General features: G+C 37.8%; 1 protein-coding gene across 7 annotated transcripts in view; it reads left to right on the top strand.

Moving 5' to 3' along the window:
- KASH5 (KASH domain containing 5) overlaps positions 1–12,257 on the top strand; it is a 91,724-nt gene that overhangs the window by 76,725 nt on the left and 2,742 nt on the right. For 6 of the 7 annotated variants that reach the window (XM_075839869.1, XM_075839868.1, XM_075839864.1 and 3 more), the window contains exons 15-19: positions 701–811; positions 1,226–1,306; positions 1,772–1,906; positions 7,859–7,998; positions 9,224–9,319. In XM_075839869.1, the coding sequence (XP_075695984.1) occupies positions 701–811; positions 1,226–1,306; positions 1,772–1,906; positions 7,859–7,998; positions 9,224–9,319 (563 nt within the window). The remainder of the gene's footprint in view (positions 1–700; positions 812–1,225; positions 1,307–1,771; positions 1,907–7,858; positions 7,999–9,223; positions 9,320–12,257) is intronic. The other variant, XM_075839870.1, reaches the window with a different exon arrangement.

Below are 12,257 nucleotides of genomic sequence, written 5' to 3'. Positions count from 1 at the left end.
TAGAAATAAAAATCAAATATTGTTATTAAATATTGGTAGGGATCATAATAATAAATATTGGAATTGATAGCAATAAGGACTGTTTCACATGATCGAACGCCACAGTATATGTATGGGACCGCCATCTTGTTATATACACATTTGGTGTTGTATTTGATGTTATACTTCTGGTAGCTCAAGCAAAAGCACAAGCGCTTGTCTAGTATTTGTACTGTGTTCTAATAGAACACACACTAGGGCTTTTAGTACTCGCATTACTTTCTAATGTATATCATGATATGAGGAATTTAGAAGAGGTATCGTTATTAGAAATCATGTCATAAAATTAAATTAGCTGTTCTTTATATGACGGTATACAGACCAATAATGTATAAACAAGAAAACACAATAGGGGAAATATATAAAAATAGATCTATTGCATGTAGTGACCATTCAAAGTACAGATGCTATTTTTCTAAGGCAAATTAGGAAAATAAAAGAAGAGTAACTCATTCAACATTTATACCCTCTTCAGTGTATGTCACAAATTATTTTCTACATTATTGTGGCTGCGCTGCCATATAATGTATTGGTATAAACAATGTTATAGTTGTAAACTTGTATTATAGGACAGACATCAAACCATCTTTTAGAACCAATACTTGTGATAAAAAAAAAAACAGAAGATACTAATATTTCTTTGGTTATCATGTGTTTCCAGTCTAACTTGAATCACCAATTAGAGCTACTTGATCCATTGTATCATATATCTGAATGTTCTCTGGAGGTTGAGAAGGCAGTAGAGGATATCTGGATAGACACAGAAACAGAGGTAAAGTTATTGTTTTCCCTGCCTTCTCTCTCTCTCTCTCTCTCTCTCTCTCTCTCTCCCTCTCTCTTCCTCCCTTCCTCTCTTCCTCTCTATCTGATCTATCTATCTATCATCCTTTGTTTCAGTATTCTAAGTGAAACAATTTTACAATAATAATGATCAGAATTTACAAACTTTCTCTTACTGGCAAAAAAACAATAATTGTGTTGGCTTTAAATATTAAAATGTTTTGTGCAACCTAAATTTAAGAACCAACCTGACTTCTTGCTTCACCATCCCACTGCCCAATTCAGAAGTTTACACCACCCTCAAACCATGGTTTAGTCTTAAATGTCGTCCTGTAAGAATTCGGTGAATATTTCCCTTTGGTATAGGTAATTATAAAACAGATTTGAATTCTTTCATTTCCTATAGCTAATTCAACTAAAGCAAGGAGTCGATATATTAATGATCAACTTACATCAAATCACTTTGTCCTGGCAGCAAGTCGCATACGTAAGTGATGTTATTTTGTTGAGATTTTCTTCTGTTTGGTTATCCTGTGTAAGGTTATGGGATAACTCATGCACTTTGTTCTATAGAAGAGAATAGAAAAATCCTGGAAATGCTAGCCAATGACAGCCAGCTTCTGGGACTTTAGCAGGAAAGAACAGAGCAGCATGCAAGTGGTCCAGCGATTCTTACCAGTTTACCATTGTACTCTGTGACAAGTTTTCACGTCAAATTTAAACGTGATTAGAAAAGTGAGAATAGTTTCCTAGGAGACGTGGTTTAGGCTATATTTATTAAGAACAATAAGTGAAAATGGTGCAAATTTTAACACAAATTTTACTTTCTGGCTGTCAACAACTAAAAAAAAGTGCCTTATATATTAAGAGACGTGCGTTTTTTAATACATTTTGTGAAAATCACTCTTAGTACTTGTCGGTCCATATGATTCTGTAACTTAATCTTCTACAGGAAACATCTTTCACACCACTTTCATGCATCATGGCTATATGCAATGTTTTTGAGCAACAAATGAAAGGAGTTGTCCAGATTTATAGAGAGATCAGAAGCACCGGTCATCCTCAGCTTCACTATACCAAAAATACGGTAACAATTACACATACAGGGCAGGAAAAAAAACAGAGCAAGGGGGAGTTTAATTATACATACAATTTCAGATTAATGTGCCATCATTGTCAGACTGACTCACAACAATATTAGATGATCCTCCCGTGGGCCCAGACTCAGTTATAGACCCCAAAGATCCAGCAAAAGACAACCTCATTTAGAGGTGACTTTGGATTCAATCACTTGTCAGTAGAGTCTATTGTTTGTGGTTGAGTCACAAATAACCTATTAGATCTTATTGATGATATGTCCCATTTGTTCAATGATACCAAAGTATATAATGCAATTAAATTACGTGTTCACATCTGGTGTATAAATTGGAACCTCTGAATAATTTCCTCTGTTAGGCCCGAGTAAGGCTCTGTTCACATCTGCGTTGGGGTCCTGTTCTGACGTTCCGTCTGAGCTTTCCCTCAGAACGGGCGCCTGAACAGACACAAACTGACACGAACGGAAACCAGAGGTTTCCGTTTCCATCACCATTGATTTCAATGGTGACGGATCTGGTGCCCATGGTTTCCGTTTGTCTCTGTTGTGCACCGGATCCGTCGTTTTGCCGGAAGCAATATTTTTTATTTTTTTTTGCGGTGTCATCTTGCAGGTTAAATAATATTATATTGTAACAGTTCAGACTTCTACGGACGTGGCAATAATAATTATGTTTCATTTTATTGTTTACATTACTTTAGAGGAAAAAGGAAAAGGAGGATTTATTGAACCTTTAATGTTGTTTTTATTTTTTTGACATTACTAAAAACTTTATCTTTAACATTTTTTATTAGTCCCCCTAGGGGACTTGAACCACCGATCATTAGATTGCTAGTACAATACACTGCAATAACAATGTATATTGTGTTAAATGACCAGGATCAGAGTTATCTCTGATCCTGGCCCTTAGTGTGAGGTGTCAGCTGTAATACACAGCTGACACCCGTAGTGGTGAACCCGCCCCATACTCCCCTCCACGCACCATGACATACAGGTAGCAAGTATAAACAACTTAAATTAAACCCCACATGGCTTACACCTTCTGTAAAAAGAATGATAAATGACAAAAAAAAAGGGCATTTAAAAAATTCAAATCTGAGAGTTCAGCTTTAGACTTTGAAGACAACCAAGAAATAAAATCTATAAAAGGGTAATAAAGCCAAAGAAAGCAAAACTAATCCACATTTTTTTAGGTATGTAAATGCCAAAAAAACAAGGTCAGAACATGTAGGACCCCTAAATAGTGGTAATGGGGAGTTGGTCGCTAGGAATCCAGAGAAGGCAGAGTTACTAAATGGGTTCTTTAGCTCTGTATATACAACAGAAGAAAGAGCAGCTGATGTAGCCGATGCCAGTGCTGTTAATACATCAATTAATATACTGAATTGGCTGAATGTAGATATGGTCCAAGCTAAATTGAAGAAAATTAATGTTCACAAGGTTTAGTGATCAGATGGGTTACACCTAAGAGTTGTTAAAGAACTTAGTTCAGTTATTTCTGTCCCCCTCTTCATAACATTCAGAGATTCTCTAGTGACAGGTATAGGGCCAAGGGACTGGTACAGGGAAAATGTGGTGCCTATTTTATAACAAGACTAGTTCTTTCCTAAGTAATTACAGACCAGTAAGCTCAACATTCATTGTGGGAAAAATGTATGGGGGGCTCTTAAGGGACTACAGATTTTAACTTGACTTTTAACGCATTAAAGGGGCTCTGTCACCACATTATAAGTGCCCTTTCTCCTACATAAGGAAATCGGTGCTATAATGTAGGTGACAGTGATGCTTTTTATTTAGAAAAATGATCTATTTTAAACCACTTTATTAGCGATTTTTAGCTTTATGCTAATGAGTTTCTTAATGCCCAAGTGGGCGTGTTTTTACTTTCGACCAAGTGGGCGTTGTACAGAGGAGTGTATGACGCTGACCAATCAGTGACCAGTCAGCGTCATACACTCCTCTCCATTCATTTACACAGCAGAATCGCGTTCTTACTAGAACACGATGTGCAGCCACATACACACACATTAACGTTAATCCAGTGTCCTGATAATGAATATACATGACCTCCAGCCTGGACGTCATGTGTGTTCAGAATCCTGACACTTCTGAATCTTTTCTGTGAGATATAGTGTTTTTGGACTTTTAGAAGGCATTTGACACTGTCCCTTATAGACACCTAATGGGTAAATTAAGGACTATAGGTTTAGAAAGTATAGTTTGTAATTCGATTGAAAATTGGCTAAAGGACCGTATCCAGTGAGTTGTGGCCAATGATTCCGACTCTGAATGGTCACCGGTAATAAGTGGTGTACCGCAGGTTTCAGAGCTTGGACCACTATTAATTAACTTATTTATTAAAGAAGCACTCCAACTTTTATTTTTTTTACCCCTCCATTTGTACATTGGTGTTTCAGTGGGGTACTGTGTGCAGAACGAGGCTACCATAGGATTGCATTGAGAGCCTGAGTTTCGGCCTACCGCAGGAGCTGAGCACAGCAGGAATAGTAGATGGCTGGAAAAAACACTTAGATAATTTCTTAGAACAGAAAGATATTAGCATCTATGTCAATGTACAGAATTCTTGTTTGAATGTTGATTCAGTCTGATCGCTAGTTTGGATCAGGGGGGAAATTTTTCCTTTTTAGAGCAGATTGATTCATGTCTAATGTTTTTTTTTTTTTAACCTTCCCGTGGATCAATAGGGATAAAACAAAGTTCTAAAGTTTACCCATATCCCTTCCCCTTTCTCTCATCCATTGGTTGAAATTGATGGACATATGTATTTTTTCAACCGTACTACCTACCATATTTTTTGGACTATAAGACGCAGTTTTTAGCAAGGATAAATCTTGCTAAAAAGTCCCTGCGTCTTATAGTTGGCAGTCAAGGGACCCTGACCGCTCCTTACTTAACCACTTCCCGACCCGTGATGTGCTGGCATATCATGGAGCGGGGAGGGGATGATGTATGGAGCGGGCTCACGCACTGAGCCCGCTCCATACACTGCAGATGTCAGCTGTGTTTTACAGCTGACATGCTGCTCTAATGGCCAGGAACAGCGATGGCGCTGTTCCTAGCCGTTTAACTAGTTAAATTCCACAGTCATTAGCGACCGCGGCATTTATAGTGGTTTTCCCATGAAGGACATTTATGACATATCCACAGGATGTGTCATAAATCTCAGATAGATGCGGATCCCACCTCTGGGACCCGCATCTATCTCTAAACCTTTTCCCATTTTTCCCCAAGCACAATGTAAAAATAAAAAAATAATAGAAAAATTGGTATCGCTGCATCTGTAAAAGTCCAAAACTATTACAATATAGCATTATTTGACTCACACAGTGAATGGCGTAAAAAAAATAATTTAAAACCCCCAAAAAGTGGTGTTAATAAAAACTACAGTTTGTCCCGCAAAAAATAAGCCCTCACACCGTTCAGACGATGGAAAAATATAAGTTATGGCTCTCAGAATGTGGTTTAACGGAACCATTTTTTTTTTTTTTAAAACAATACTTTTTTCCTTGTAAAAGAAGTAAAATATGAATTTTTTCCTATTTTCTGTTGTCTAAAACCTGGGTGTGTCTTATAGTCAGGTGTGTCTTATAGTCCGAAAAATACGGTATGTATGTATGTAACTATGTAATACAGAAGGCCAGCAGAACCAAAAGGCGGAAGAAGCAGCCGCTTTATCTGAGATCACAGTAGTGTTTCTCTTTATCTCAAGGCTTTTTTCTTAAATTATAAACTATGCTCTATTGTAATGATTACAAAATGAACTGTCTTCTTTATCAGCTGTATTTGATTTTAATTATGGAACAATAGACTGTGTCTCCATTTCTAGGTGTTCTATTGTTATGTTATGATAGTCTGTTTTTTTCCCTATGCTGTGCTCTATTATGATCATGTCACCATTGTGTTTGTCTTTATTTTTAGACTGTGTTCTAAGGGCCTGTTCACATCAGCATTGGTTTCCGTTCATGGGTTCCGTTGCATATTTCCGTCGGAGGAACCCATGAACGGAAAGCCAAATGGAAACCATAGCTTCCATTTGCATTACCGTTGATTTCAATAGTAATGCTTCCGTTGCAAATGGTTTCCGTTTGCTTCCATTCCGTAAGGTTTCCGGTTTTTTAGCGGAAACAATAGCGCAGTCGAATACACTATTGTTTCCACTAAAGAAACACAGCCTTAAGGCTTCGTTCACATCTGCGTTGTGCCTTCCGTTCTAGCTGTTCCGCCAGAGGACCACAAAAACAGAAGTAAACGTTTCAATCAAAAACCCTATTAATTTCAATGGGTTTGGTTTTGCATCAGTTGTGCACAGTTAGGCTCCATTCCATCAGGTTTCTGTTTCTTTTACTAAAACAATAGCGTAGTCTGCTGTGCTATTGTTTCCGTTAAAAAATACGGAAACCTGACGGAAAGGTAATTTCCGGTTTTTTTTAACATTGAAGTCAATGGATGACGGATACAAACTGATATGCCATTCGTTTCTATCAGTTATGTATTACGTTTAACGGATTTGGTTTTTTTCTGTACATGTGTAGACTAAAAATGAAAGCAAGAAAGATGCAAAGATAAAAACGGATCTGTTAAAAACAGAGTATAACTGATGACAAACTGACACAAATGGAAAGAAAAGAGTCAGTTTTTTTGATGGATCCGGTAAACTGATCTTATTTTACCTTCCATTGCATTCAGTCTGGCATCGGTCAGTCTGTCCGTTTTTTTTAATTTCAACGGATCCACTTTTTTAATTTCAACTGCATACTTTACATTGTACCAGAATTCTGGTGCATTTTGTTTAGTAAATCTCCCCAGTGTCTTTATTTATAGGCTATGTTCTATTTTAATGATTTAACAATAGTCAGGTATCTCTGTTTCTAAAGTGTGATGATGTCACAAAGGCACTTGTCTTCATTTATAAGCTATGTTCTATTTTAATTGATGTCTTTTTTTATAACCTGCTTTCTGTTGTGATGATGTCACACTCTTATTTGTCCTTTATTCCTATGCTGTTTTCTATTGTGATAATCTCACAATAGTGTTTGTCTTTATTACCAGGCTGTGTATTATGTGATGTCATGGTAGTGCTTATGTTTATTTCTAGGCTATGTTCTATTGTCACAGTAGTGCTTATATTTATATCTAGGCTGTGTTCTAGTGTTACAGTAATGCTTATATTTATTTATTGACTGTTTTCTATAGTGTTTGTCATGATTTATAAGTTATGTTCTTTTTTGAGGGTATCACAAGAGACTGTGTCTTCATTTAGAATTGGTGATCTATTGTAAAAAGTAAATAAAAAGTGGCTCTCCAGACACTATAGGTGAGGGATTTTTCTAAATAATAGAGCTTGTTTAGAAGGTGTATGATCTAAACATATTATTTAGAAAAATCCTACACCTATGGTGCTGGAAATCCGGTATTTATTTACTTTCATTCAATGAAGTTTATTTTGGGGTACAGGAACTGAACTAATACATTTGACACCTTGAGCGATTGTGGTCTTCTGCTGGTAAACTGCCCTAATGTTTTTCAAACGTGTTCTATGGTGATGATGTAACAACAATTTGTTTGGGGGACTATTTAACACCACTGTAAAGACTGGTGGTAGACACCATTGGAAATCCAATATCTGTGCCCAAGGAGCACTAATGATTCTGTCAGTGGAAGATTTCAACAACTTCATTTTGTATTGTACGATAAATGTGAAATCACGACCAATGAGATCTTGTTCATAAGTCAGAAATGTCCATAGGCAAAATACACATCCGTATGGTAGGTGTAAGATTAATTATCTGTGGAAAAATGTGAGTGTGCGTACAATAAGTGAGTAGTTCGCTGAATATTTTTGCAGAAGATATCAGTATAATATACAGCTGTCAGTTGCTCACATAATTATTCATTTTTCTGCTTCCTTTTCTAAAACTGCAGCTGAAAGAGCAGAGCACCTTCTTGCTACAAAGCCTTAGCTACTTGACCCATCTTAAGTGTGCGTGGGAAACATATGCAAGCATGCTAAATGGAGCAAAGCAGATTAACACTAACAAGCTGGCCCTCTCACCGAGGACAAGGTATCATCTCCAAGGTTCTTCATTCAGATGGAGGATCATTTCCCACATGGATTTACTGTAGTTCTCCATTAGGTCCCTTAAGAGCAAGTTGTATTTCAGGATGTTTTAATTCAAAGCAGAAAGAAAAGCATTCAATACAGTGGAGGACATATTTAAAGAGTTTCAAATCTTAATCTAAAAAATAGAACAGACTAGATTCAGCTATGTAGAAAAGTGTCTCAAAAGGGGAAAGGAATATGAAATAACTTAAGACAGCTAATAATATGCTGTATTCTGAAATTCTATACTTGAAAATGTTTGAGCATGTCTTATGTATGGTTTTTCTCAGCCATGTAACATTATAAGAAATGTGCATACGTCACAAGTACATAACATGACAGTCAGAGTACCCGCAGAGAGGGACTAACCATTGTGCCCCACAGTCAGCAACAGTCAAAGTGCCCCCATAATTACAGCAAGACAGCTCCCATTATGGCAGAGTCCCACACCTACATGACACATACCCACACTCATCTCCTCTTTGCTCATACACTGTCACTCTTTGCCTGGATGTGATGTCATTGGCAAATGAGCAGACGCTTGCACGTCACTTTCCCAGCAGAGATTAGTACCAGGAGTGTAAGCGCAGTGCCACATGGGCTGTTTTTTTTACAGCATCCGAGTGGCATCTGACCCGATAGTTTTCATGGACCCATTCACTTTAGCGGGTGAATTGGGTCAGTGAAAACTGACCCGATTATCCGATCTGTGGTAAGATAGAACATGTCCTATCTTTCCACGGATCACTGACGGGACCTAGCCAGCACACAAGGTCGTGTGCATGAGGCATAATTCATCTGAGCTTCTAGACAGACTCCTGGCTATGTAGAAGCTTTATCTGCTCTACCACCCCTTTCTTGGATATAATGCCCTGCCACCGCAAGGTTGGTTATTATAAAACACACAGCGACCTCTGCTGTAAATTGTTAAGACTTTTACAAGTTGCCTTGGAGATCTGTAACCTAGAGGGTACACTGCCATCTAATATACCTGGTGCCAGCATCTATATAGCCATGATCCCGAAATTAATTTTGTGAGGTTTGTTTACCTTCCATATAATGTTTTCTTTTATATAATTCCTTGTGTATATCAGTGTTAAGAGTTGACAATTACTGTAGATTGGAATAATCCTCATGTATTACTATAAAAAAACGTATATGACATAAACTATTCTATTAACAAACAGGTTTCCTACTGATTGGTCATTGTTGCCTGTGAATAACCAACTCATTGTGCACCAGAGAGTACAAGACACCATATCAGCTGGAGATTGTATAACCTGGTAAGTGGAAGCTTACAATCAAAGATGTGATGACAATACCACAGCTTGAAATAAAATTAGTTCAAATGTGCATCTTTTTCATTTTTGGAAAACACTTTGCACTCTTGGTGCAGTTTCTTAGGGTGAGTTTACATGTACAGATTTCTGCCCATAAGGTGCGCCGATCAACAATATCGATCGGCACTCATTAGCAGGCCCTTTTACACTGGCCGATGCTACAAATATCATTAATATGATCATTCAGTCCCCATCAGTTTGCAGCATTGTCGACAGCACATTCCCTGTTTACACGTGGAGATGTAATGCCGACAACGATCATTTTACAGGTTGCATAAACTATGTGATATTCCAAGAAATGAGCAATTGCTCATTTGTCGACTGACACTGCCCTGTATACACAAGCCAATAATTGGGAACAAACGTTCACATTCGGCAGATTATTGGCCCGTGTAATGGGGCCTTTAGTCAACACCAGGAGTGGTTCCTAAATGTAGAAGTATAACTGAAAGCTTTACATTTCTCTTTTTTGGTTCCATATGGTTAAAGTGTACAGTTCTGTGAAAAAGTATTTGCCTAAATGTTTCAGATCATCCCAAAAAATGTATATAAGATAAAGACAACATGAGTAAACAGAAAATGACGTTTTTAAATGATCACTTCAATTACTAAGGATAAAGATTTATTCAAAACCTATATCATCCATGTGAAAAAGTAATTGCCGCCTAAAACGAATAACTGGTTGTACCACCCTTCGCAGTAACAACTGCAATAAAACGTTGGCAATAACTTGCGATAAGTCTTTTACATCGCTGTGGAGGAATTCTGGCTCACTTTGCAGAATTGTTTTAATTCGGCTACAATGGAGGGTTTTCGAGCATGAACTGCCCGTTTAAGGTCTTGCCACAGCACTTCAATAGTACTCAAGTCAATCCAAAACCTTAACTTTATTTCTCTTGAGCCATTCAAAAGTGGACTTGATTTTGTGCTTTGGATGATTGTCCTGCTGCATAACCCAAATGCCCTAGATCCTTAATTTACAAAACTGACGGGCGGACATTCTCCTTCAGAATTTTCTGATAGAGAAAACATACAAGGGATGGAGTTAATTGTTGCATAATAGTCATGAGATAATGGAAAAGATGACTTTATTAGGGGATAAATACAAAAGACATTAAAAATTAGTCATACAATGCAAAAGATGGCGTCAGCCTATGCAAGGATGATAGAATGAAGTCAAGAGAGATGTGTATAATCATATAGTAATCCAGCATGTGGATGCAAACATTTTAATAATACATACAATAAGACCTGACTAAAATATATACTAGTCCTTCTCAACGAATTAGAATATCATCAAAAAGTAAAGTTATTTCCGTAATTCAATTTAAAAAGTGAAACTCATATATTATATAGATTTATTACAGTTTCCAGATTTATTTATTTTTTAATGTTGAAGATTATGGCTAACAGTTAATGAAAACCCAAAATTTTGTATCTCAGAAAATTAGATTATATAAGCCCAATTTAAAAACAAAATTTTTAATACCGAAATGTTGGCCTACTGAAAAGTATGTCCAGTATATGCCCTCAATACTTGGTCGGGGCTCCTTTTACATGAATTACTGCATCAATGCGGCGTGGCATGGAGGCGATCAGCCTGCGGCACTGCTCAGGTGTTATCAATGCAGCGTGGCATGGAGGCGATCAGCCTGTGGCACTGCTGAGGTGTTATGGAAGCCCAGGTTGCATTGATAGCGGTCTTCAGCTCGTCTGCATTGTTGGGTCTGGTGTCTCTCATTTTCCTCTTGACAATACCCTATAGATTCTCTATGGGGTTTAGGTCAGGAGAGTTTGCTGGCCAATCAAGCGCAGTGGTATTGCGGTTATTACACCAGGTATTGGTACTTTTGGCAGTGTGGGCAGGTGCCAAGTCCTGCCGATAAATAAAATCAGCATCTCCATAAAGGTTGTCAGCAGAGGGAAACATGAAGTGCTCTAAAATGTCCTGGTAGACGACTGCGATGACTCTGGACTTGATATAACACAGTGGACCAACACCAGCAGATCACATGCCCCCCAAACCATCACTGACTGTGGAAACTTCACACTGGACTGCGAGCAACTTGGATTGATGTCTCTCCACTCTTCCTCCAGACTCTGGGACCTTGATTTCCAAATGAAATGCAAAATTTACTTTCATCTGAAAACAGGATTTTGGACACTGAGCAGCAGACCAGTCCTTTTAAAGGCTTAGGGTATGTTCACACGATGAGAGGCATTTACGTGTGAAAAGACAGACTGTTAACAGCTGCCTCGTTTCACACGTAAATGCTTCTCCTCGCATTTTGCGAGCCGTCTGAGACGCTCGTAAATCTTGAGCTGTGCTTCATTGAGTTCAATGAAGAACAGCTCAAATTACGTGGCAAAGAAGTGCCCTGCACTTCTTTGCCGAGGCAGTCCATTTACGCGTCGTCGTTTGACAGCTGTCAAACGACGACGCGTAAATTACAGGTCGTTTGCACAATACGTCGGCAAACCCATTCAAATGAATGGGCAGATGTTTGCCGACGTATTGTAGCCCTATTTTCAGACGTAAAACGAGGCATAATACGCCTCGTTTACGCCTGAAAATAGGTCGTGTGAACCCAGCCTCAGGAAACCTTTGCAGGTGTTTTGTGTTGTTTAGCTGAATAGAGTGTCACACCATGAATCTACCATCGTCAACTTTTACCCAATATTAAAATAGTCTGAGAGACTACATTTTGGGTTTTCATTAACTGTTACCATAATTATCAACATTAAAAGAAAAAAATGCTGGAAATAAATCACTCTGTGTGTAATGAATCTATATAATATAGGAGTTTCACTTTTTAAATTGAATTACTGAAATAACTTAACTTTTTGATGATATTCTAATTAATTGAGAAGGACTAGTATA

Source organism: Rhinoderma darwinii, chromosome 10 (assembly GCF_050947455.1).
Source record: "Rhinoderma darwinii isolate aRhiDar2 chromosome 10, aRhiDar2.hap1, whole genome shotgun sequence".
Taxonomy (NCBI): domain Eukaryota; kingdom Metazoa; phylum Chordata; class Amphibia; order Anura; family Rhinodermatidae; genus Rhinoderma; species Rhinoderma darwinii.
The sequence above is the reverse complement of the archived record's forward strand: the minus strand, read 5'-3'. Positions and strand labels throughout refer to the sequence as shown.